We start from the raw sequence: 26,639 nt of genomic DNA, 5'->3' as shown, positions 1-26,639 counted from the left end.
ATATGCCTATCTTAAGAACTTCCTGCAAATTACGGTTGTTCCAAATAGGAGAGTAGGCTGTTAAGGCTCCATACCCCATCTTTTTCTTAACTGTTTTCCAAAGTTTGATTATCAATTTAATTGTTGGAAATTTATCATGGAACGCGTCCGCCTCTAGGGCTTCAATAATTGTATTATGTGTGGAGCTCAACAACAGTAACTTGCCATTAGGGGTGCCTCCTTTCGGTATCCCACAGCCCAATAATTGCTGCAACTGAGTTGAGTAAAAATAACTCTCGGGATGTGGGAGGGCAAAGCCCCCCTCCTGGGTAGGGAGCTGGAGCACTCCAAGACGGATCCTGGCTTGTTTCCCCTTCCAAATCAATTCCCTAAAGATACTGTCAATTTTTTTAAACCACTTCTTACCTATCCAGACAGGGGAATTATGCAAGACGTATAGCAGTTGTGGCATCCATGTCATTTTTATTAAGCTACATCTTCCTGCAACTGATAGAGGCAGGCGTCTCCAAATTCCTATTTTTCGTTTAAATTTTGTTAATAGAGGGACAAGGTTTTTACTGATATATAGAACAGGGTCCTTCGTCAGGACAATCCCTAGGTACTTCAGAGCTTCCACTGTTACCACCTGAGGCATACCAGGTGCTATTGTCTCATTTATGGGGTCTATCGGTAGAAACTCTGATTTCTCCCAGTTTATCTCTAAGCCAGAAAAACTGCCGAAGTCCTCCACTATCCTCATTGCTCCCGGTAGCGATTTCCTCGAGTCTCCCAAAAATAACAGAATGTCATCCGCATACAATGCGATTCTTTCCTCGCCTGTTTTTCTCTGGAAGCCGGTTATCACACGACTTCCCCTTATGGAAATGGCCAGGGGTTCCATCGCTAGTGCAAACAACAGAGGGGAGAGTGGGCACCCCTGCCTCGTCCCCCTCTCCAGCTCAAACCAGTCCGACAATTCGTTGTTAATTTTTAATCTTGCCTTGGGTCGAGTATATAGCATTCTAATCCACCCTATAAAGGCAGGGCCAAATCCAAAGATCTCCAGCACGCGCCACATATAGCCCCACTCCACGCTATCAAAAGCCTTGGATACATCAAGGGTCATCAACGCTCTCGAACCCTCGTTCACCATTGGGGTCTGTACATTCAAAAACGCCCTTCTAATATTCAGGCTCGTGGATCTATTGGCTATGAAGCCCGCCTGGTCCTCGTGGATCAGCTTATGGATAACCCCATTCAATCTTGCTGCCAGCACTTTGGCCAGAATTTTTACGTCCGTGCATAAGAGAGAAATTGGTCTATAGGCGGCCATATCCAAGGGATCTTTCCCTTCTTTCTGTAATACAATAATAGTTGCTTCTAGCATTGAGGCAGGTGATTGGCCCCCCTCAAGCGCCCCCCCCAAAACTTTCAGCAGTTCGGGGATCAACACTTCACCATAGTGTTTGTAGGTCTCAATTGGAAGACCATCTGGTCCGGGCGACTTATGGGTTGCCATGCCTGCTACTGCTTGGTGTAATTCTGCTATAGATATTGGGGCATCTAATATATCTCTTTCTTCTTGTGATATGGTGGGGATGTCTAACCCCCTTAGGAAGTCCTCCATCTTGGCCTCCTTACCCCTCTTCTGGGAGGAATACAGTTTTTTATAGTAATCCCTGAAGGCTTGTACTATTTTTAAGGTGCTTGATACTATCTCACCGCTCTGGGATCTAATCACGAGGACCGTGGATGGAGCTGCATTGGATTTTGCTAGCATAGCCAGTGTCCTTCCCATTCTCTCGCCCTCCACCACAGATTCCTGTCTTTGGAGTAACCGCCTGGTTTCTGCTTTCTGTATAACCACTGATTTATATGCTTGTTGTTTCTCTTGCCAGATACTTTCCGTCTCCGGGGCTGGGTTGCAAGTATAGTTGTTTTCTGCTTCAAGAGCGTCTCTCAACAAGCTCTCCTCCTCCCTTCTAGCCTCTTTGTTGAATGTAGCTATCTGCTGTATCAGGACCCCCCTAAAAAAAGCCTTAAGGGCGTCCCATAGCGTAGAAGGGGACACCGTTCCCTGATTGATCTCAACAAACTCCCTTAAGGAGGAAAGTATCCCTTCCGTCTTTTTAATAATTTCAAACCAGTACGGGCTTATACTCCAGTTCTTCCGGGGCCTGGGCTCCCCAAGATTTAAAATGACTACCATAGGTGAGTGGTCTGAGATGCCTCTTGGCCAGTATGTTATTTTTTCTACCATCTGGAGAGCCCTATCATTTCCTAGGGCTAGGTCTATCCTTGAAAGCACGGAGTAAGATGCAGAACAGCAAGTATATTGCAGCACGCCTGGGTTCCGTGCCCTCCACAAATCCATTAATCCCACTTCTTCCAGAAAAAAGCTTAACCGACTCCTTACTGAGTCCTCTGAGCTTTTTCGTAGTGGGAATCTATCCAGCCCTTTATCTAGAACCTCGTTGAAGTCCCCCATTGCTACAATCGGCACCTCTTTTTTATCTAGCAAAAATTCATACAGTTTAAGCAAGACATCCAGATTAAAGGGCGGAGGGATATATATATTTGCCACCACATACCTGGCGTTTTCAATAGAACATAATAAAAAGATGTATCTACCCAACTCGTCTATCCTGACCTGGCTGCAGGAAAACTTCACCCCAGACTTTACCAAAACACTCACTCCCCTACTGTAGGAGGAGTGCACCGCATGAAATTGGGTTTGAAATTTTTTCACCTGTAGGTGATGAATAGTTTCCTTGGTTAGGTGGGTTTCCTGCAGACAGACCAGATCAGCCCCACAACTCTCCATCATAGAGAACACTGCTAATCTTTTAAGTGGTGTACCCAGGCCCCTGACATTCCAGGATCCTATTTTCAGAGTCTTAGCTAACATCTAAAGACTGAGGAATATCCTTTACCCCAACACATACAAACGTATATAACAGAAAGATATAAGAGAAATTTAATATATATAACCCTAACCCAAAACCAATTTTTCTCCTCCTAGTGACTATTATAACAGTTCCGTGTGTGTGCGTACTTGGCCACTAGACCACGTATTCATTTTGGCTATATTAGCCTTACTTTGGGCATAAATTTGCCATAGACATTGCTTGCATGTGCGTGTAGAACAACCAAAAACCTATTTACTATAAAAAGTGCCTGTATGTGCAAAAATAATCTTAAGGAAGGTCTGGATACCTCCGTTATAATTTCTAGTGGCATAAGTGTTCGTAAGGAATGATTTACCCACCCTATTTCCCCTCCCTCCCGTCTTCCCACCCCTTCCCTTCCCTCCCCACCTAACCTCCCCTACCCTCCCACCCCATCCCCCTCCCCCCACCCGTACCCACCTATCTAGGTGTACCCCCTGGGGGTTTACCATGACCGTTGCCTCTTACACTAACACCAACCTTTTATACCAAATCTTCCACTCACAACCCCACACCACCCTACCCACAAATAGCTGTGTGCACCCATCCCCTCCCGTCCCCTTATAACAAAAAGCATTAACAGATGGCAGGAAGGGGTGGAAAAAAAAAAAAAAAAAGCAAGAACAAGAAAAAAACAAAAACAAAGATACAGCCCCTGTACCTCCCAATACCTTGTCGTGCCATCCTATTGATATCCCGGCCTAATATATCTTCCCCCATTCCCTACATAAAATTCGTGATTTTTTCCCTATTATCTTTCAGCCACTTCTCAACTTCAGCAGGGGAGTTAAAAAACAGAGTCTCCCCCAGAGCCGCAACCCGCAACCTTGCCGGATATAAAAGAGCATAGGGCAACTTAAATTTTTGTAGATTGCGTTTTGCCTGGGTAAACTCTGCCCTACGCCTCTGCAAATCCGGAGAGAAGTCGGAATAAAACGATATTTTTGCTCCTTTAAAAAAAACCTCCCCTGCTTCCCTGATCTTCCGTAATAAGGTTACTTTATCCTGGTAGTTAAGAAATCTCAGGAGGAGGGGTCTCGGGTGGCCCCCTTCCGATGGTGCCCTGAAAGGGATCCTATGAGCTCTTATGATGGAAAACGAAGCCGAGAATGATTCTTTCCCGATTAGCTCCCCCAGCCATTTTTCTAGGAATGCAATTGGGTTGGCGCCCTCACTCCTTTCGGGTAAACCTATCAGCCTCACATTATCTCTTCTACTCCTGTTCTCCATCTCATCTAACTTAGAGGCTTGTTTAGATAGCTGTTCTTTCAGCCATTTTATTTCTTTAGTTATTGGGAGCACATTATCTTCTAGCCCACTGACTCTTTCTTCCAGGGCCGTTGTTCTCTCCGCCGTTTTCTGTAGATCTTGTCTAACCAATAACAGATCTGCTTTAACACCTTTCATCTGTTCACAAAGATCTTTAAGCGATCCGTTACACACCCCTACAGCCATGAATACATCCGTTATAGTTGGTTCTCTCTTCAAGGGTAAATTCGGGTCATTTATTAGCTCCGAGTTTACGTTTGTGTTTTGATCACTTAGCCCTGGACCTTTATTACATAAAGATTTGGAAGGCTGGGTAGCCGGCGCAGCCCCTAAGGGCTGTAATTGAGGCTGGCCCTGGCTTTTCCTATCCGATGCCCCCCCTTGTTGACCCTTCTGCTGCGACCCCTTTTTTGGAGGGGTCAGAGCAGAGGCATGGGCATATTGCTCCAGTTTTGCTGCTGCTGATACTGCTGCCGCATGCTGCGAGTTTTTCTCTTTAGAGGAACGTAGATTCTGCATCATTTACACTTATAGATATAAATATACTCTAACAGCAACAAATTAGTGACTGACAGTTACCAACGTCCTCCACAAATCCAAAAGGAACTAAGGAGAGAGGGGGAGGAAAGGGAAGCCGTTGCGCCCATCAGCACTCAACCACCCGCTGTACAGAGCATATACCATAAAGTGTATAAAGCGGGGTAAGTCTCTCCGCTCTACACTCTTATACACCCCTGTAAAGAAAAAGAGAGCTCACACAGAAGGAAGCCACAGTACCTTAGATGGCAGGTGTGGGGCAGCTCCATACACGCATAAACTCCACAGCTACAACATAAATTGGTGCAGCCCCCCACCTACACCGTAGTTTTATACAGTTGGTTAAATGCCGCTAAGGCAGTCGCCATCAAAATACGGTTAGTGGGGTATATACGCCGAGTAACCCCTACCTAAACCTCTCTCCTTGCATCTGTTGAGGATCCCAGGGGTCCCAGGGCTTTAGCTAGTCAGCAGCACACAAAAAAAAAAAAAAAAAGAGGAGAATATACTTTGCTTCCTATATTAGCACACACTGCTCCCAGACTTAGTATTACCCAAGCAGCAGGCAGGTCAACACACTGACTCACATAAATAACTCTGTTACTACACAGGTGTCATATTACCAGGATTTACTTCTAGTCCGAGGATTGTCTAACAATTTTCAAAACAGCATCTGGTTACTATATTAGTGACTCCATACTGTACCAGCTCTGGCCGACTTCTATTCCATGACTAGTGTAGAGATGGGAAAGTGAAAGTAAAAGCTGCTTGTCTCACGGCAGCGTGCAGGGGATGACATCTCACCCAGAGGATTCCTCAGCACACCTTTAGCAGAGAGAGAGGAGGGGCAGCGAGGCACCGAGCGACAAAGGAGCCAGAGCCATCCAGTATGCCGTTCATACGGCCAGGGGAGAGAGAGAGAACGGAGGAGGGACGGAGCACACAGCGTCCATGCTCACACTCACTCCATGCTGCCTCTCAACACACACCCGCCCATCCGGTCACGCCCCCCCCCATCTATTATCTGTATACCTCCATACACCTCAGGCTATAATTTTAATGGTAGGTTTATTTTAACAGTGAGACAGAATAACAATAAAAAAAAAACGCATTTCAAAAAAGTTATAACTTGATTTGCATTTTAATGAGTGAAATAAGTATTTGGTCCCCTATCAATTTGCAAGATTTCTGGCTCCCAGGTGTCTTCTATACGTGTAACAAGCTGAGATTAGGAGCTCTCTCTTAAAGGGAGTGCTCCTAAACTCAGCTTGTTACCTGTATAAAAGACACCTGTCCATAGAAGCAATCAGATTCCAATCTCTCCACCATTGTCAAGACCTAAGAGCTGTCCAAGGATGTCGGACAAGATTGTAGACGTACACAAGGCTGGAATGGTCTACAAGATCATCACCAAGCAGCTTGGTGAGAGGGTGACACCAGTTGTTGCGATTATTTGCAAATGGAAGGAAACACAAAATAATTGTCACTCTCCCTTGGTCTGGGCCTCCATGCAAGATCTCACCTCGTGACGTTTCAATGATCATGAGAACGGTGAGTAATCAGCCCAGAACTACACAGGAGAATCTTGCCAATGATCTTAAGGCAGCTGGGACCATAGTCACCAAGACAACAGTTGGTACCGCACTACGCTGTTAAGGACTGAAATCCTGCAGTGCCCGCAAGGTCCCCCTGCTTAGGAAAGCACATGTACAGGCCCTTCTGAAGTTTGATGAACTTGCAAGTTCTGTACTGTAGCTGCAAGCATCATTCAGATATCCCCGCTCAAAGTCAAGGACGACATATGTCGGCGGGCAGGAAGTGGTTAAACTGCCCTTATTTACAGACCAAAGTTCATCCCTTTGATCTAAAAGAACTAAATGATGCAAGGTTTATAGTTGTATCACAATGTTGATAAACATTTGCTGGAGGCTTTTTTTTTTTTTTTTTTAATGACAGCTGTGAGTGAGCAGAGAACGGCTCTGCACTGTTTACAAAGAATTGTGGAAATGCCGGATTTAGATCGTGAAGGGTTGAATCAACAATTTTTTTTTTTTTAAACAATTGTGCAGCTCTACTATGCAGTGTTTGTTTTGAGCAGATATGTACTTTCATTTGAGTTCTAACATTTTTAATAAACTGCTTACTAGATGGTGCTTTCCTTCTGTGCTGGACACACACACAAAATCGCATGCAATTTGGACAGGAATCACACCGTATTCCTGTTCAAATTGCATTTGATACTTTGCAGTGCGATTTGCACATTTTCATTTTGTATTGATGCAAATTGAAAGTATCAGTACTTGTACTCGCCGATAGAACACTGGTATTGGTGCAACCCTACCTTCTACTGATGATCTTCCTTATAACAATGAGGGTTCTGCATGTGAGTGCTCCCTTCTTTGCATGGAAGTATCTCTTGCTGTAAGGTCCTGTACTCCCTATGATGGACTCACCCGGGACAGAGGCTTTTGGAGGGGACTGAATGCTGGCCTCTTGCCTACTGATTGTGGGCCCTATGTTTTGGGGGAACGGTGCTCTTTGTGAGGTGTATGCCTGGGGACCCTTGAGGTGGTGTTACTTTGGATTCAGGTCCGTGTCCCCCCAAGACGCACAGACTCTAGGAACCCTGTATATGCCATATTAGAAATAGTGACTGATTCATACTGTTGGGACACATACTGTTAGAAGATGCTGATGTCATCAACTTTAGCCACCTGTCTTTCTATTGTCTGCTATAATGTAAATAAGTCTAGTGTGACTTCTAAGAGTCTTTCACCCATTTTCACCCATTGTTTGTGCTAATTAACCCTGCAATTGTATGAAGGAGCTCTGTGTTGATATTTATGATAATGTGTATTGTATAGTCGATGAGCTAGGAGACGTCAAGGCTGCCCTAAAAGGTCTTAAACCTGAGTCACCTGTCTGGTTAAAGGATTAGTTAATTAGCTCATATTAATTAGGTTTCTGGTTAGTTTGTATTGTCATCCTTGTGTATATATTTGTGTGAGATCTCAAATAAAGCAGGCTATTCCTGTTGTACTCCAAAACTGGTGGTTCTTGGGGGTTACTATAGCTTGAACCATTGGTCTCGTGTTCCAGGACTTAGGAAGCGATATACTGACGAAAGCACTCCAAGCGGAGTGTGGGACGTTACACTTCCCTTGGAGGATCAGCAGGTAGGACACACTTTTATCCTTCTGCAGATTTCCCCTAAGTGGGATAGTGCAAGTTTGGAGCACTTCATGGGCTTGATTGCTTGAAGATAGATCCTCTTCTTAGGGCTGGGGAAAAAATCGATTTGAATCTTGATTTGAGTTGAGAGGGCAAATCGATGTTTGTTTTAGTTGTTTTTTTTTCACCAGATCCGGCACTGACACCGCGCCGGTCCTGAGGAGCTGCAGGCAGGAGTTTTCAGGCGAGGCCATGGCTTCGGCCTAGTCCACGAGGCTGGACGCCGTGGACTAGGCCGAAGCCGCGGCCTCGCCTAAAAACTCCTGCCCGCAGCTCTTCAGGACCAGCGCGGTGTCCATAAAAAAACAAAACAAAAAAAAAAACCTCGATTTGAATCACGAATCTGCGTTTTTTTTTTTTGGGAGAAAATCGCCCAGCTCTACCTCTTCTGCAACAGGACTAGGATTTTTACCCCTCTCTCCTCTATTCTATTTGCTGGGTAGGTTAAATTATTCCTGTAATCAGATTTTTATTAGCTGGTTAGGCAGGTTTGCAGTGTGCTTTACCACACCCCTGAAACATCTATGGGTGTTTTTTTTTTTTTGGACACCTTGTCTTTCTTCTGGTCCCCATGTTCTTCTAGTGTGTTGTTGATAACCCCACCCTCTCCTTAGGGAGTCAGCCTTTGTAACCTTCAATTTTTCCAGCGTGAGGGTGTCATTATTTCCCTTTTCTCAATTTAGATTTATGGTATGAGGGCTCTGACATCCATGGGTATTTTTTTTATAGAGATTTGGCTCAGGTAACATCCTTTCCTTTCATGGACTTCCCTCTCTCTGAAGTAAAGGATTAGGAGTGTTCCCTTTTAACCTCTGGCTGTGGACTGTGCTTTTCTCTACACATGTTCTATCTATCCAAGCTTCCTTTCTTGAAAGTTAAAGATTAGGTATGCTAGCCTTTTCTCCTGTTGTCTGAATCCTTTTTAGCCATTTGAAATAGTAGGTCTATTCAAAGTTCCCCTTGTGGATCTGTTTTTTCCTATTGAATTAGGCTCCGCAAAACCTTTTCTTTTCGTTGACCATGTTAATTGTCTTTTTCTCCTGTTGGCTCTCCTGTCTGCCCTTCAGCCTGGGTTGGCAATGAAACAAGAAAAGCTGCTCCAGGTGAGTGAGTCTCTGGTTAATCCCCACACACGCTGGTCGGTGCTAGCCCAGCTCGCATGCTGTGTAACATAAGGAAATGATTGCGGATGGCTGCACTTCCAAAAATCCTTTTATTGAAGCGTCATATGACAAGTGGTTGGCACCCTTGGGTTTTTCTGTCTTACTCCATGGTTATATACTGTAGACGTTTATAGGGGTATTTAAGGATATTCTGCTTTGAGGTTTGACATGCCATTGATACGTTGCTTGGTCCAGTTGTCTGACCAGGCAAATTTTTATTTAATTTTTTGTATTTATTTTTTTGTACCAGTTTTTGTCAGAGGCTCTTATGGAGCACCTGTGGACCTGTTATCTTGTTACCTAACTACATCTCGTTTTTGTGGTGGTTTTTTAATTTTTTTGGTGAATTTATGGTTAGTTCTCACAGCCTTTGCCAGCTCCAGTTCAGTGTTCTTCAGGTAGTGTTATTATCCTTCGTTCATTTATCTCTGACCTGTCAGGCACACCTTTTTGATCCTCTGTGACCTCCATTTGGTCATTGCGTTTTCTGAAAAAAGACAGAAAATTTTGAAAAAAAAAGAAATGTGAAAATTGATTAGATCTGATGTACTGATGACCTCATTTCTTGAGGTCCTAAAATGCTAGGACAGTACAGATTCCCTCCAAATGACCTATTTTTGGAAAGTAGACCATCTGAGGCAAGTAAGAGGCATGGTGGGTTTTTTGTCAGTTTTTTTTTTTTAATTAGGACATTTGTGTTTGTCACAATTTATCTTGTAAACCGTGCAGTACAGCATCATCATGACTGATGATGTGTTGGTCAGGCACACTGACTGGTGATAGTATGTGCTGTAAAAAAATGTTTTATTTATATATTTTTTAGTCAATTTTGTTTAAACCTTTTTTGTTTCATTTAACTTTTTATTTAAATACTTTTATCAGAGTAGTATCACCATAGTAACACTGTACGGGGGTGATCAGATATTTTTCTTTTCTATTTTTTTTTTTTTTTTACACTTTGCTGTTACAATGAAGACCGTTGTAGCGGAAATGTTTTCAGCTGTCTTGAATGGGTAAATATTCATTACAGCCATGACCACTAGTGATCTGTAATTTGCTACAGCTAATCACATGGTACCGGGTGCTGTGATTGGCTCAGGTACCATGTGATAGTTGTGGGCCAATCACAGCATAGGAAACACAGCTGTTATGAATGAGTGCATTCATAACTTTTTTGTTGACATTTGTGATCGTGTGATCACAGCAGCCCCCTTACCCCGAGCAGGCACATTGACAGACACACGTGCGTGATTGTGCATACACATACTGCCCCACTGTAGTATATGTACTGTGGTGGGTTGGAAAGAGACCAGAAATATATATATATTTTTTTTTTCTATTGGGTTTATAAACACTTTTTATTGAGAATGAAAATAAGATTGTCATGACTTCCTTTGCGTCTGCCAGAACAAGGAAAAGGGGAAGCCGTGGTTCCTGGGACAGTAATACGCAAAAAGCATTTTCAAAATTTTTAACATGTTGCACATCTATTAAAAATGTATTTGATTGTGACCCTATTGGAGGGATTTCACATCAACTTTTTTTTTTTCCTGACAGGGTCTCTCCCCGCCCCCACCCCACTAAAAATTTCTCCCAAGTATGGTTGTGTTTGCTGTGGATATTGGTTTTTAGGTAAACAATCCTTTAAATGTGAGTTTGAACTTCAGAAGCTCCTTATAAGCTTTACTAGCGCCTCCCAGTTGTCAGCTATTAATACTTCTCACCTATTAGTTTTACACTTGTCTGCCTTGCCTCAGTTAATGCAGTATATGTAGGATTACTGTGTATGTTTATGACTCCTAAATCGGCAAGCAAGCATAGTCCAGATAATCCTAGATTTTAAGCTCTAATGAGCAGGGCCCTCTGATTCCTCCTGTAATGAAATGTGTTGTAAAGTGCTGCACAAACTGTTGGCACATTATAAATCCTGTATTATAATAAAAAATAATGGCTCTTAAGCCTTTGTTAAAAACTTTCATACTGATCATTGGTTACCCTAACGAATATTGATTAATTGAATTGTAGTTTTTCTCCACGCTTTTTTTTACCACATGAGATATTCTCTTACATTTTTAACGTTTTTTTTTTTTTCTTTTTTTACCCTTCTCTTCCCCAGGCACTTCCCACCTCTCTGGTGATAGTAGCTGTGTACTGCCCAGTGGTAGCAGCCGTTTTCATTGTTTTAAAGCTGGTGAACTACCGATTACATAGGGCTCTGGATGAAGGAGAAATTGTAGAAAGGAGTGCCAGTGAGTTAACTGAGAGGGCGGCAAAGGCAGAACGCAGTGACAGCTCAGCCAGACGAGAGGAAAGCAATGGACCAGGGTAAGATGAATGTCAATAATATTAATATTTTTTTTGATATGCTGTCTTTTATTGAAATTTTTTTATTTCTTCTGTTTTCTTGGATGCAGTGCACAGATATTTTGAACTTTAATAAAGATCCCCAAAGTACATAAGTGCAAGGATCCATGTTAATAAGGAACATTCAATCTGTTTGTGGACAGAATTGGGTTAAATTAGAACTTTTAAATTATAACTTGTCATGTTTTTTATTGCCTCCTGCCTCCCATGTGGGATATTTTCCCAAACCATCTGTTGTAGCAACCAATATTGAGTGTTTCCAATGGGGATACATATAGCCAGAGGTAAAAATGTGGTTCTACTCCTTCCCTGCTTTGTCCAAATAAAATAAATAACAAAAAGCCTGGAGTTCTTACTCTATCTTGTCTGTCCTTTTGTATTTCTTGTATTGTAATTGAATGTTACTTCTCTCTGGTAGTGATCCTGGTGGAGGGATTGAGATGGCAGAGTTTGTAAGAGAAGCCACTCCTCCTGTTGGATGCAGTTCACGCAATTCCTATTCTGGTTTGGACCCAAGTAATCAGGTATAAACACTATTTGGAATATCAGGCAATGAACCAAAAAGTATTGTGCAGCACTCCCTTGAGGCTGGGTTCACACTATCTTAGCATGCGGCTCTCATCAGGGATCTGGTGCGTCCCCGTTCACAGTTTCAGGTATGATTTTCAGCCTGAATTTTTGGCTGAATTCGGACCTGAAACGGACCAAAAGGCGCACAGGGCTCCTGTGCAAATTCGCGCCAGAGCGGAGGTATGCGAACCGGCTCCATAGAGAGCTGGTAAAAATCTCCTGCTATTGCAAATTGAATGCAGATTCCCCACATCCAATTTGCAAGAGTGTCAACCCAGCCTTAAGCAATAGTTGACAAGCTGCTGACCAAACCAAACTTGTATAAATAATAATTTTTCAATGCATTTTGAAACCATGTACAGCAAGTTATAAGTGAATCAGTATAATCCTTTATTATTTAAACAAAGTTCCATTCGTCAGAAAACAATCCTTAAAAGCAAAAAAAAGTACAAAAAATGTTTTTATATAAAAGATGAAAACACAGAGTATTTTTAAGAGTCATCCACCATGCTTTCTATAATCTTCATATGTTTGTGAAACACAGCCATCATGCCCCAACAGATGTACCCTCCCCTTTTGGAATTGACCCCACTACTCATATAAATAGGAGGTCAAATGGTGCTTTTTGATATAGGCAATTCATTCTTTGGACAGTCTGCAGACTCTTCAGTGATCCATCAAATAAGAGTTATATTGGCTCCCACCTCTCTATACATGACTCCAATGCAAGACATTTCATAGGTAGAGAAAACTCCATAGTATAAATCCATATTCAGCAAGTTAAAAATTAACTCGCAATATGATATGAGTTTAGGGGCATTCAATAATAGACTTCTGAGCAAAAAAGATGGCGCCCTGGGCACTTCCTGCCTGGTGTCATCATGAAGGTTCCTTCCACCTGACGTGTTGCGTCTGCCCCGGACTTCTTCAAATACCCTAAAATTTTTATGTTTTTACACTAAGGAGTTTTCTCTTTTACTTGAATGTCCTTCATTTGAGTCATGTATAAAGAGGTGGGAGCCATTCTAACTCTTGTGTGATGGACCAATCTAGAGTCTGTAGACTATCCAAAGGGCAAAGCCCCTATACCAAAAAGCACTCTTTGCCTGCATATGTATAGGAGTCATGGAGTCCATCCCAAAAGATCAGAGTACATCTGTTGAGGTGGTGGTGTTTCACAAGCATATGTAGTGTATAGAAGGCATGGTGAATAACTCTTAAAGACACACTCAGTGTTTTTCATCTTTTATATAAAAACATTTTTTTGGACTTGTCATATATTGCTTTGAGGGAGCGCTGCAGCATACTTTTGTGTTAATTTTTTGATTTATGTGAAGTGATTGCACATATTGGTATTTAGCGGCTTTTTTTTTTCCAGATTAATTGCTATGTTTTTGAGCTAACTTTGTCATATATTGGTGTAGTGCGGGGGTCATACATATAATTTAGTATTTTTGTTAATACCAGGAAAGACCTCACTATCCCTTTACTGCAACTGATATATTTATCGTTAGGCTAGCAAAAGCATTGTTTGGTTAAATTACTAGTTCAGCTTTGTGAAAAAAATAACATTGCTGTATTATGTTGCTGACTTTCTTTATAATACTCATATGCCTTTTTATTGTTCCCAAATACTCCTTTCCTGTTTTAAATACTCCATAAAATGTAGTTGTCTGAAGCTGCAATTGTGCTGTCTACATATTTACAGCTTGCCATTGTTTGCTTGTCCTGATGAAAAGCGAAGAAAAAATCCCAAATCTATGATCTATAACTCTGTTAAAAGGGAAAAAAAATAAACATGTCTGAAAGTCACTAGGACTCAAGTTCCTAATGGGGGGGGGGGGTGTTGGGTGGTAGAGACAGGTGTTCGACCACTCCTTTCCTCTGTTCAAAATGAAAGATAGTTTTGCCTTTAGTTACACTTTAACCACTTGAGCCCTGGACCATTATGCTGCCTAAGGACCAGAGGTCTTTTTCCAATTTGGCACTGCGTCGCTTTAACTGCTAATTGCACGGTCATGCAATGCTGTACCCAAACGAAATTTGCGTCCTTTTCTTCCCACAAATAGAGCTTTCTTTTGATGGTATTTGATCACCTCTGCAGTTTTTATTTTTTGCGCTATAAACGGAAAAAGACCGAAAATTTTGAAAAAAAATGATATTTTCTACTTTTTGTTATAAAAAAAATCCAATAAACTCAATTTTAGTCATACATTTAGGCCAAAATGTATTCGGCCACATGTCTTTGGTAAAAAAAATGTCAATAAGCGTATATATATAGGTTTGCGCAAAAGTTATAGCGTCTACAAACTAGGGTACATTTTCTGTAAGTTACACAGCTTTTAGTTTATGACTGCCTATGTCATTTCTTGAGGTGCTAAAATGGCAGGGCAGTACAAAACCCCCCCAAATGACCCCATTTTGGAAAGTAGACACCCCAGGGAAATTGCTGAGAGGCATGTTGAACCCATTGAATATTTATTTTTTTTGTCCCAAGTGATTGAATGACAAAAAAAAAAAAAATATTTACAAAAAGTTGTCACTAAATGATATATTGCTCACACAGGCCATGGGCCTATGTGGAATTGCACCCCAAAATACATTTAGCTGCTTCTCCTGAGTATAGGGATACTACATGTGTGGGACTTTTTGGGAGCTTAGCCGCGTACGGGGCCCCGAAAACCAATCACTGCCTTCAGGATTTCTAAGGGTGTAAATTTTTGATTTCACTCTTCACTGCCTATCACAGTTTCGGAGGCCATGGAATGCTCAGGTGGCACAAAACCCCCCCAAATGACCCCATTTTGGAAAGTAGACACCCCAAGCTATTTGCTGAGAGGCATGGTGAGTATTTTGCAGCTCTCATTTGTTTTTGAAAATGAAGAAAGACAAGAAAAAACATTTTTTTTTTTTCTTTTTTCAATTTTCAAAACTTTGTGACAAAAAGTGAGGTCTGCAAAATACTCACTATACCTCTCAGCAAATAGCTTTGGGTGTCTACTTTCCAAAATGGGGTCATTTGGGGGGGTTTTGTGCCACCTGGGCTTTCCATGGCCTCCGAAACTGTGATAGGCAGTGAAGAGTGAAATCAAAAATTCACACCCTTAGAAAGCCTGAAGGCGGTGCTTGGTTTTCGGGGTCCCGTACGCGGCTAGGCTCCCAAAAAGTCCCACACATGTGGTATCCCCGTACTCAGGAGAAGCAGCAGAATGTATTTTGGGGTGTAATTTCACATATTCCCATGGCATGTTTGAGCAATATATCATTTAGTGACAACTTTGTGCAAAAAAAAAAAAAAAAATTTGTCTCTTTCCCACAACTTGTGTCGCAATATAAAATATTCCATGGACTCGACATGGCTCTCAGCAAATAGCTTGGGGTGTCTACTTTCCAAAATGGGGTCATTTGGGGGGGTTTTGAACTGTCCTGGCATTTTATGCACAACATTTAGAAGCTTATGTCACACATCACCCACCCTTCTAACCACTTGAAGACAAAGCCCTTTCTGACACTCATTGTTTACATGAAAAAGTTATTTTTTTTTGCAAAAAAATTACTTTGAACCCCCAAACATTATATATTTTTTTAAAGCAAATGCCCTACAGATTAAAATGGTGGGTGTTTCATTTTTTTTTTTCCACACAGTATTTGCGCAGCGATTTTTCAAACGCATTTTTTGGGGAAAAAACACACTTTTTTACATTTTAATGCACTAAAACACACTATATTGCCCAAATGTTTGATGAAATAAAAAAGATGATCTTAGGCCGAGTACATGGATACCAAACATGACATGCTTTAAAATTGCGCACAAACGTGCAGTGGCAACAAAATAAATACATTTTTAAAAGCCTTTAAAAGCCTTTACAGGTTACCACTTTAGATTTACAGAGGAGGTCTACTGCAAAAATTACTGCCCTCGATCTGACCTTCGCGGCGATACCTCACATGCATGGTGCAATTGCTGTTTACGTTTGACGACAGACCGCCGCTTGCGTTCGCCTTAGCGCGAGAGCAGGGGGCGACAGGGGTGCTTTTTTTTTTTTTTTTTTTTTTAATTATTTTTTTGCTTTTTTATCTTATTTTTAAACTGTTCCTTTCATTTTTTTTTTTTTTTTTTTTAATCATTTTTATTGTTATCTCGGGGAATGTAAATATCCCCTATGATAGCAATAGGTAGTGACAGGTACTCTTTTTTTGAAAAAATTGGGGTCTATTAGACCCTAGATCTCTCCTCTGCCCTCAAAGCATCTGACGACACCAAGATCGGTGTGATAAAATGCTTCCCCAATTTCCCAATGGCGCTATTTACATCCGGCGAAATCTAAGTCATAAAATGCTCGTAGCTTCCGGTTTCTTAGGCAATAGAGATGTTTGGAGCCACTCTGGTCTCTGATCAGCTCTATGGTCAGCTGGCTGAATCACCGGCTGCATTCTCAGGTTCCCTGTTGAGACAGGAGAGCCAGAGAAAAACACGGAAGACGGTGGGGGGCATTCCCTCCCACGGCTTGTAAAAGCAGTCTAGAGGCTAATTAGCCGCTAGGATTGCTTTTACATGAAAGCTGACCACTGGCTGAAAAGAATGATACCAAGATGATACCTAAACCTGCAGGCATCATTCTGGTATAACCATTCAAAGTCGTGAATGGCGTACCTGAAGACAAAAAAATGGTTAACAATAAAGCACAGTAAACGGTAAATTATAAAAAATTGCATACCTGAAAAGCAAACATGATAAAACATAATAACAATAAAACATTGCAGAATAGAATACAGTAAAAAAGAGCAGAACCATAGAGAGAGAGAATAGAGAGAGAGAGAACAATGAAACGACAACTATTTTTTTTTTATTTTATATATATATATTTTTTTTTTTTACACTTTTTTTTGTAACTAACTTTTGTAACGGTAACCGGTTCCAGGTTCGGGTCTCTCAAAATGCGATGGCATCTTGGGAGACCCTGTGAAAGTGTGCCTAGTCTGTGCAATGCTGTACCCTACGCTAATACTCAACTAGTGTATGGTAGCGTTCAAAACATTCACCAATGCAAAGACCAGGATTGTCAGGACAGGAGGGACAATAATAGCGGGTGTCACGCCTATATCCGCGCTTGCTGCAGACACAACATCTTTTTTGGGGGGGTTCGTTGGGTAGGGGTACTCGGGAGGACATAAAGAAAATGCCTCTCATGCAGCCGACTGCATTTGGTTGGGGATGTGAATGGGGGAAGGACGGGCGCTGCAGAAGTGGTGGGTTCCCAATTAGGATTGGCGAATGCAGCAGGAAGGGCATTATGGGCACGACGGGCCTGTGTTTGTCTTTTTGGTGGCAGCGGGACACTACTTGTGCTTGCCACCTCACCAGCTTGAACTGCACTTATGGGACTCGCCACGTCACCAAGTGTTACTGCAGTGCTGGTTTGACTACGCCCGGGGTGTACTAGGCCACTGGTGCTTGCCAGTTCACCAAAACGCTACCAAAAAAACTGTTAGCGATCGCAGGGATCAGGCCTGACACTGCGAACGCTGCAGTTATGTGTTTAGTGTTTTGTAAGTGACAGTGATCGATCGATACTGCACTTGGGTGGGCTGGGCCGGGCGGAGGGGCAAAATGCAGGTGCTAGCAGGTATCTGGGCTGATCCCGCTAACACTGCGTTTTTGGGAACCCTAAACTGCTGGGGACGCCAGTATAGATCTGATCGGATCAGATATTGATCCGTTCAGATACTATACCACTAAAGGAGGCGTATGCTGCGTGCGTGGGTGTTAGCGGTACTGGCGCTAATCTGACGCTGCTTGGGGCTGGTGCTTGCCAGTTCACCAAAATACTACCAAAAAAAACTGTTAGCGATCGCAGGGATCAGGCCTGACTCTGCGAACGCTGCAGTTATGCATTTAGTGTTTTGTAAGTGTCAGTGATCGATCGATACTGCACTTGGGTGGGCTGGGCTGGGCCGGGCGGAGGGGCAAAACGCAGGTGCTAGCAGGTATCTGGGCTGATCCCGCTAACACTGCGTTTTTGGGAACCCTAAACTGCTGGGGACGCTAGTATAGATCTGATCGGATCAGATCGTGATCCGTACAGATACTATACCACTAAGGGAGGCGTATGCTGTGTGCGTGGGTGTTAGCGGTACTGGCGCTAATCTGACGCTGCCTGGGGCGACGCATATCACCGCCGGGCGATCAGGGGGCTAAACCTTTATTCGGTAATAAACGGCGGGTGCCCTGACACTATAAAAAATAAGCAAACTAACCAGTGTCACCCGTAACAGTTATACGGTGATCAGTGGTGAAAGGGTTAACTAGGGGGCCATCAAGGGGTTAAAACATTTATTCGGTAGTATATGGGGGTCCCTGACGCTATAAAACGCTGACGGCGAACCTAAATATTTAGGTCCCTAACTATCGTCACCAGCGACACTAATACAGCGATCAGAAAAATGATCGCTTAGCGACACTGGTGACGGGGGGTGATCAAGGGGTTAAAACTTTATTAGGGGGGTATCCTAGACCTACAGGGGGCTAATACTCACTGTCCCAACACTGTAACTGTCACAAACTGACACCAATGCAGTAATCAAAAAAAAAAAAAAAAAAAAACTGCTGGTGTCAGTTTGTGATGGGTGGGGGGGGATTGGGGGGGGGATCGGGGGGCGATCGGGGTGTTTTGTGTGCCTGGCATGTTCTACTGTGTGTGTGTAGTGTTGTGCACTCACATACCTGTCTTCTCTCCTCGGGCCGGAATGGAAATTACCGAGCCGAGGAGAGATGACATCATTTCCTTTGCTGCTGTTTAGCATACAGCAGCAAAAAGGAACAATTGGTTCCCCTGGGGTGGGATTTTAGAGGCATTACCACAAAAAAAGCATAAATGGTAAAAAAGATATTTTTATTACAAAGTGCAAAAACATAACACACAATACACCAAAGTAAAAATCATTAACAAACATAAGTGATACATATAAACAATTGCATCAGGAATAACATGTATGTGACAAAAAATATCACACAAGGCAACAAAAACGGACCAATGATATAGGATGAGGTAGGTCTCACTGAACCGACGCGTTTCGGAAAGTCCTTCGTCAAGGTTTGACAAGTGAGAATTATCATCTATTAGATATTGTAAAAGCAAAAAGCACAGCAATGGTTAGCATCGCATACATATAGAAAATGGTGTACCCCCCACACCCTATGTGTGAGAGAATACTCACTTACCCAATGCAAATGTTGTAAAGACATTCAAAGCAAACAGTCAGCTCCCCTGTGGTATCCCAGGCCACGTGCATATCCCAAAGATCCAATAATGGGTGGGCAGAATGCTATAAAAGGTTCGTATAAGGAGTACCGTCCCCCTAGATGCTGAAAAAAACGCTACGTCCAAGTGTGGGCTGGGGTCCAAATGGATCTTCGGACCTAAGATTAGACAAACAGTATCATAAGAGAAGGCAAATTTAATGGAGGTGAACAACCTCCATATGGTGGGATCTAAAGAAAACGGGGTCCTAGAGATGATAAGGTCCTAGATTCTGGTCAGAGCCTCTTTGTTTCTATTTAGCATACAGCAGCAAAGGAATGTTCCCATTGGCCGGCGGCGATCGCGAGGGGGGGGGCCACGAACGGATGGCCTCCCCCTCACCTCCGATCGCCGGGGGACAAAAGACGACCGCCTCGTGCACCGGGGGGGGGGGGGGGGGGGGGTCCGATCGGACCCCCCACCCGCGGAAGGCAAATCACGTATATGTACGTGATTTTGCCTGTCCGTGCCACCTTGCCGACGTACATCGGCGTGAGGCGGTCGTCAAGTGGTTAAAGGCTAAGTTTACCTTTTTTTTTTTTTTTTCTAAATTCCAGCTCTCCTATGCACCAATATAGCATTCATGTACTTTTTTTTGCTAAAATATCAAAGCTTTCCATAAAATCTACAGACACGTACCTTACCGTATCTATTGCTTCTGTCTTGCGTACTTAGACTTTAGATTATGACACAGGAAGAAATTGACCAGCTGATCTCATTAGCACACACCCTGCATCATCCACCCTCCCATTCCCAGCTGCATGTTTTTTAAATGAAATGCAATCAATCAGTGATCACCCTTCCCACTAAATGCACACATCGGATTGCATAGTGCATGGCCATCTTTATACAAGTACATAGGAGGGAGTGGACAGAAACACTCAGCTGTCAAGCCCGTTCACAACTCTGCATAGCGGGAACTCGCATTCCCGCATGTGTTTTCTCCTTTAGATTTTCTAAATTTATAGAATAGGAGGAAACGTCTATATAGCCAATCACTCTATATCCAATCTGGCAGGCCCTTGCACTACATAATTGATGGCAGATCTAAAGGAGATTTTACAATCACATTGTATAGTTTATGGCCACCTTTATACACCTAAAATTACTAGTTGCGTTTTCAGTGCTATTAATTGTTAACGCACCAAACACAAAAGCAAACACACATTTTGGCATGTGAAAAAACGAATGGCCAATGCTGCACAGTAAACAACACGCAACCCACAAAACGCCAACATGTCCCATAATCCCTGAATAAGTGAGTTTTGAGGGATCTCCTAAAGGTAGACAGGTTAGGGGCTACATATACATAAGCCACATATAGCACAGCCCATTTAAATTAACAGGAAAAACAAGACACAAAATGTGTTACGCTAGATGTGAATGGGGCCTAAAAGTGAAATTGGTGTGATAACACAAGAACAAGTTCTGAAAATGCTATGGGACGATTGCTGTGTGTAGGGAAGCCCATTCAGGTGGATGGGCTGCCCTATGTGTGATGAGTGAAAATGCTCCAAAACACCTCCCCACCTCGAAAAAAAAACAAAAAACGAATGTGGGAATGAGAGTTCCCACTGTGCAGAGATGTGAACGGGGCTTGACAGCTGAGTGTTTCTGTTCACTCCCTTCTATTCACTTGTATAAAGATGGCCATACACTATGCAATCTGATTGTATGTTGTGTATTTAGTGAGGAGGATGATTTTGGCCTTTAAGGGACACAGGTACATCCCCCCTTATTGCTAGGATCCACTTTTACCATTGCTTTGCTACAAAATTGACACCATCAGTGTGGAAGGGGTTATACTAGGCTGCCCTTACAGCTTTGTTTTTGCCAGTGTCAAATCTAAAGGCAGTAGAATAACCCTATGTACCTGAACTACTATCCCGTGTCGCTTAGGTACTCCAAAAAAATAATTTTACAGTTAGTTGAAAATCCTATTTTTAAAACTTTTTTTGTACATTATTATTTATAGTTTTCTTCCTCTATAGGTTGGAATGTCTAGATATGGAGCTGCATCAACGAGTAAAGGTATGACAACATGCTAATTGGTGATAGTTGATATAGGAATTCTGTTTATTTAACAATCCTATTGAATGTGCCAACCAATGTTGGTGCTGTGCTTATACTCCATTAGATGTGGTTCATGAAATTTAACCGGAAATAGTTTATTTATTTTCACATCCTTAATTAGTACAGTCATGTATAGATATTAGAAAGTAGGTTCATATTCACTGGATACCAAGTTTTTGTATCATTAACTCACCTGAGGGATCTAAATCTAGCTGTGAACAATTGTAAATGGCACAGCTTGCTCATGGCCTTTTTTAAAGATGAACGCTGGGCAAATTGCTGAATACACAGATGAGATGCATATAAGAGAACTGGCCTATCTGCCATATTTCTGCCCACACCTTCTGTGATTTTATGCAGCTTTGCCAAATACCTGGCATGGCAGGAGGCTTTGTTTTTTTCTGCTGCAGGTAATGATAAACTCAGTTTCCTGTAATAAAGACTGGTCACTGCTGCTCTCTCTGGAGTGACTGGTCTTGTAACCACCCCTCCTGTAGTTTTCTGCAGGTGTTCTGTTAGAATCGATGACCTGTCAGATTGGGTAACAAAAGTAACGTCCGTCAGCTGCGCATGTGTCCATCGCTACCAGGCTTGCTTATCTGACAGAACACCCACAGTCAGAAGAAGCGGCAGTGGACATCTTACTACTTTTAGGCTTTCAAAATGACACATCCAAACAGCATCGCAGATGTCAATACACTATATTTATATACACTCACTTTATTGCTAAAATTACTTTCACATTCAAGACGTAGCTGGGTGTACTAAGATGTCCGCTGCCGCCTTCTGACTTCAGGTGTTCTGTCAGATGAGCAAACCTGGTAGTGGTGGAACGCATGCAAAGCTGATGTAACATCACTTTGTTACCTAATCTGACGGGTCGCTGATTCTGATGGAACACAGGCAGCCTGTAGTCAGTGGTGCTGCTGGACCCTTCCCACAGGCTATGCAGTGCACGGTTATGTCAATACTACTTTTACAAGGAGATGCCTAGGTTTGCAGAGACATTTGATGCACTTAAAGTAAATTTAAATCCCTTGTAGCTGTGAAGGAATGTATTTAAATAATTTTTTTTTTGTGCACGGAGTTAAGCTTCTCCCTTTCGCAGTCTGTGAATGGACATTGAAAGAAAAAGCAGCAGACTGGTGAGCTTATCTCTGTCACTGTGCTCTCTCCCCCTACCAAACATATTCCTTGTCAACACATGAGCAGTGCAACACAACTGACTGGCTCCTTGTGCTGCTGAAAAGCTGCAAGGGGCTGATGCCAGGTCAAAATTAAGTGCTTGCAGTTAAAAAAAAATAATATTAATTTAATGATGTATTAATGAATACAAGGCTACATTAATTTATGTCATTTATATCTCTGTGGAGTTTAGCTTTTAAAGCTGGTTTTCTGTGAATTGAAATGAACTCCAGACAGATATGAAATAACACCTGTCTACAGTATGAAAGGAAGCACTGCAAGGGTTAAAAGTGAAGTTTGGGGTGAATAAAATCTTCATACTCCCCTCTGTGCTGCAGCTGTCTCTTCAGCACTTAGGGTACTTACACACTGAGGCGCGGAGGCTCGTCTTCTCAGAGCAGAGAACAGTCACCGCTGGCCTCTGTGCCCCTCCAGCGCTCACTGGACCACCCGGCAGGAGAGGGGAGCGGGCAAGCGCCACGTGCTAAAGCCCACTGCCATTTGACTTTTTTTTTTTTTTTTTTTTTTACATCCAGTGCATTTTCTGCATTAAGGTCAAAAAAACCTTCAGCATCCAGCTTCCCTCTTATTCTTACCTGAGCCCGATCTTCATCCAAGGATGTGCATGAGAGGCTCTCTCCCTCATTGGCTCAGACACAGCAGAAGGAGCCATTGAGGCTTACAGTTTGTGAGGAGGGAGCGGGGTGTGTGGCCGTGCCACACTGCGATCTGTGTCTTATGGGGACACCGAGCTGGCTCAGGAACAAGTGCCCCATAGCAAGCGGCGTGCTATGGTGGCAGTCGGTGGAGGGAGGAGCCAGGAGCTCTGGCGAGGTACCCAAGAAATGGAGGATAAGGGCTGCTCTGTGCAAACTATTGCACAGAGCAGGTAAGTATACTGTTAAACAGATGCTCCAATCCCATGATAATTCTTAAATTGGTAAAATGCCTGGCTGTTGGTGAATAACACCCCCTGGTGTTTATACCTAAAGTCAACACAAAACCAGCACTTAATATTTGAAGTCTAAAACAAAAACATTCCAGTGATGTGCAGTCACAAATCAAGTGCTAATATTAACATGTAGCTATAGTAACACTGTTACATAGTAACTACACTATGAAACTTTTTTCTCTTGGGATAACATATTGTGATCAAGTGGAATTGAAGATGGTGGGATACATCTGAAGAAGTGACTCTTCACAGAGCTCACCTTGTGATTGTGCATCACTGGACTTTTTGTTTTAGATTTCCTGCATCATCCACATGTGATGTAAAAAAAAAAAAAAAAAAAAAATCTGTCTACAGTCACTTTAAGTGCACTATGGTGACCCACAAGAGAAGTATGACCAAAAAAGCTTTGGCCATACTTCTCTTTTAATTACTTATTTAGTCTAGGGGATGATGCATGAAGAAAATTAAGTATTTTATGCTTCAATGGATTAGGTCAAGTATTGCAAACTGGTATTTAATCATCCTTCAGAAGAAACTTTTTTTTTTTTTTGCATCTGGAGCTGTAACTTGCCTTTCCAGTGCCACAACTCCAGGCTCTGTACTGGCCCAGGGAATTGAATGGCTCCCCACCCCTTCATCTGTCAGCTCCATACAGAGTCTCCTCCTGCCTGGGGATCAGCCCTCTCACCTCCAGCAGAATAGAATCAGTCATGGCACCAGCAGACCCCCTTCCTGCCTGTGACAGTGGTGGAACTCCAGGGCCCGGTCATGACTTTTGCGACCCTGGTAGTTCCGCCACTGTGGGGAAGGTACCCGGTATAATCTGGTGGGTGGGAAAGGAGAAGGCGGGGAAGGGAAATCCCACTAACAGCTAAAACGTAATCGGTTGTTAAGGACACGGCGGCCCTGCTCCATAACAGATAATTGCCGCATTCTTTTCAGCTGTCAGGGGAGTCCTGCTGACAGATGAAAGAACCGAACCTGAAGGTATTTGTTTCTAATTTCTGTGCATTTGCAAAAATGACTTTACCCCAGTCCTCAGCAGTCCAATCCCTGTACCTTTTTGCAGAATATTAGTCTGTCCCTAAAGTTTTTTTCCTGGAGAGAAATGGCTTCTTTGCTGCCCTTCTTGACACCAGGCAATCCTCCAAAATTTTCGCCTTGCTGTGTGTGTGCAGATGTACTCACACCTGTCTGCTGCCATTCCTGAGCAAGCTCTGCATTGGTGATGCCACGATCCTGCAGCTGAATCAACTGGGAGACGGGACTTTCCTGGGCACCATGAAGCCGCCTTCACAAATGCAGTGGAAATGTTTTTTTGGGTTAAGTTCATTTTTATGGCAAAGAGGGATTTTGCAATGAATTGCAGTTCATCTGATCGCTCTTCATAATATTCTGGATTATATGCAAATTGCCATCATAAAAACTGAGGCAGCAGACTTTTTGAAAAATTTTTGGCCATGTCTGTAGCTGTGGCAGCTATGTCTCATCAGATTATTTTTTAACACAGTTTTTATAAAATTTAAGGTGATTTAGCAACAGAGAGAAATTATTCATGTTAATTAAATTTAAAGAAAACAATATGTAAGTGTAAGGCAGCACATAGACGATACCAATTTTTCGTTCAACCAGTTGGTTAAATGAAGAAAATGTTACTGGATTCCCCCATCCACACACTCAATGTGAATGGGGGTATCCCCACCGAGCTGTTGTATTCTGCTAATGGGTAGACCTTCCCATCAACAGAATACACTTGATCAGCTCTGCTGGCTACAGCCTGCAGTGCTGGTTGAGCAGGGAAAATCCGACGCAGCATTTGTACAGAAGTTGCTCAGTAGATTCACTTCTGTACAACCTCCCTACCCATACGTGGATCGAAATTTGTCTGGTCCCTGCTGAATCAGCAGAATTTTGATTTGTGTATGGCTGGATTAACACTTATTCCGTCTCAAAGAGAGCTCATTGTTTTCTCACTGACAATGCTGTATCTTTCTGTCCCGTCCTTATGCCTGGTCAGTAATTTCTGACTGGACTGTGATACTTTACCTAGAGATGACCTATTTATTTACATTTGTGTAGTAGCCTTTTAGTTCTTGGCTGTGTTTGTGGGCGTCTTGCATAACGCAGCCCTCCTTGCTGCTTCTGCCTATCAACATGGGTCCCGACTTTGTAAAAATCCATTCCAAGCAAAGATGACCATACACTGATTTAAATTCATTCAGCAGACCTCAAAACAGTTAACCAGTATTTCACTCTGTCTAAATCGAAAATGCTGCTTAAGAAAAATCAGTGGAAAGTGCCTGCAATTATTCTCTATTTAGTACCACAGGTGGGCAACATATGCCCCAGGGTGAAAAATGTGAGGCTTCCATTTCATAGTGAGAGGATACTTTTCTGTACCTGAAAGGTGATTGAGAAGAATGGTGTGATGCCTACACTTAAACAGAATTTTTTTTTTTTTTTTTTACACAGTGGAGAACAGGTTGTGGCTTTCAATTGCAGTTTCTCCTATCCAGCACCTAAGGTCTAACATCATTAAGTAACGTTTCGTCATGCAAACTTTCAAATGTGAGGCTGTGACCATGAATAAGCTGTAAAAGTCTGTGGTGGTGATTTTTTTAAATAGACTATATATAATTAATTGTGGTCAAATAAAGCAAGCCTGTAGTTAGACACTATAGCTGCTGCCATTGCTTTTCACTCCATGTGGAAATGCTTCATGCCTGGCTTTCTGGGGCTCTGACCTGGAGCAAATTGGTATATTAGGAATTATGGCTTTCCAATTTGTATGCTTGTTGCTGGTCAAAGACTCAATATATTTAAAGGTTAGGTTTACCTTTAGTAACATGTTAAACCTATATTCAGGATGTAACATGTTAACCACTTCTGCTCATGAAGGTTTTACCCACTTCCTGACCAGGCCATTTTTTGCGATCCAGCACTGCGTTGCTTTAACTGACAATTGCACGGTTGTGCGAAGCTGTATTCAACTAAAATTGATGTCCTTTTTTTTTCCTACAAATAGAGCTTTTTTTGGTGGTGATCACCTCTGTGGTTTTTATTTTTT

At 42.5% G+C, this 26,639-nt stretch overlaps 1 protein-coding gene across 10 annotated transcripts in view; it reads left to right on the top strand.

Annotated features, from left to right (window-relative positions):
• Positions 1 to 26,639, top strand: part of PCNX1 (pecanex 1) — a 307,205-nt gene that overhangs the window by 84,590 nt on the left and 195,976 nt on the right. For all 10 annotated transcript variants that reach the window (XM_073609815.1, XM_073609817.1, XM_073609816.1 and 7 more), the window contains exons 2-4: positions 11,244 to 11,452; positions 11,910 to 12,015; positions 21,354 to 21,393. In XM_073609815.1, the coding sequence (XP_073465916.1) occupies positions 11,244 to 11,452; positions 11,910 to 12,015; positions 21,354 to 21,393 (355 nt within the window). The remainder of the gene's footprint in view (positions 1 to 11,243; positions 11,453 to 11,909; positions 12,016 to 21,353; positions 21,394 to 26,639) is intronic.

Source organism: Aquarana catesbeiana, linkage group LG13 (genome assembly GCF_042186555.1).
Source record: "Aquarana catesbeiana isolate 2022-GZ linkage group LG13, ASM4218655v1, whole genome shotgun sequence".
Lineage (NCBI taxonomy): Eukaryota > Metazoa > Chordata > Amphibia > Anura > Ranidae > Aquarana > Aquarana catesbeiana.
Note: the sequence above shows the minus strand (reverse complement) of the source record. Positions and strands in the feature narration are given on the sequence as shown.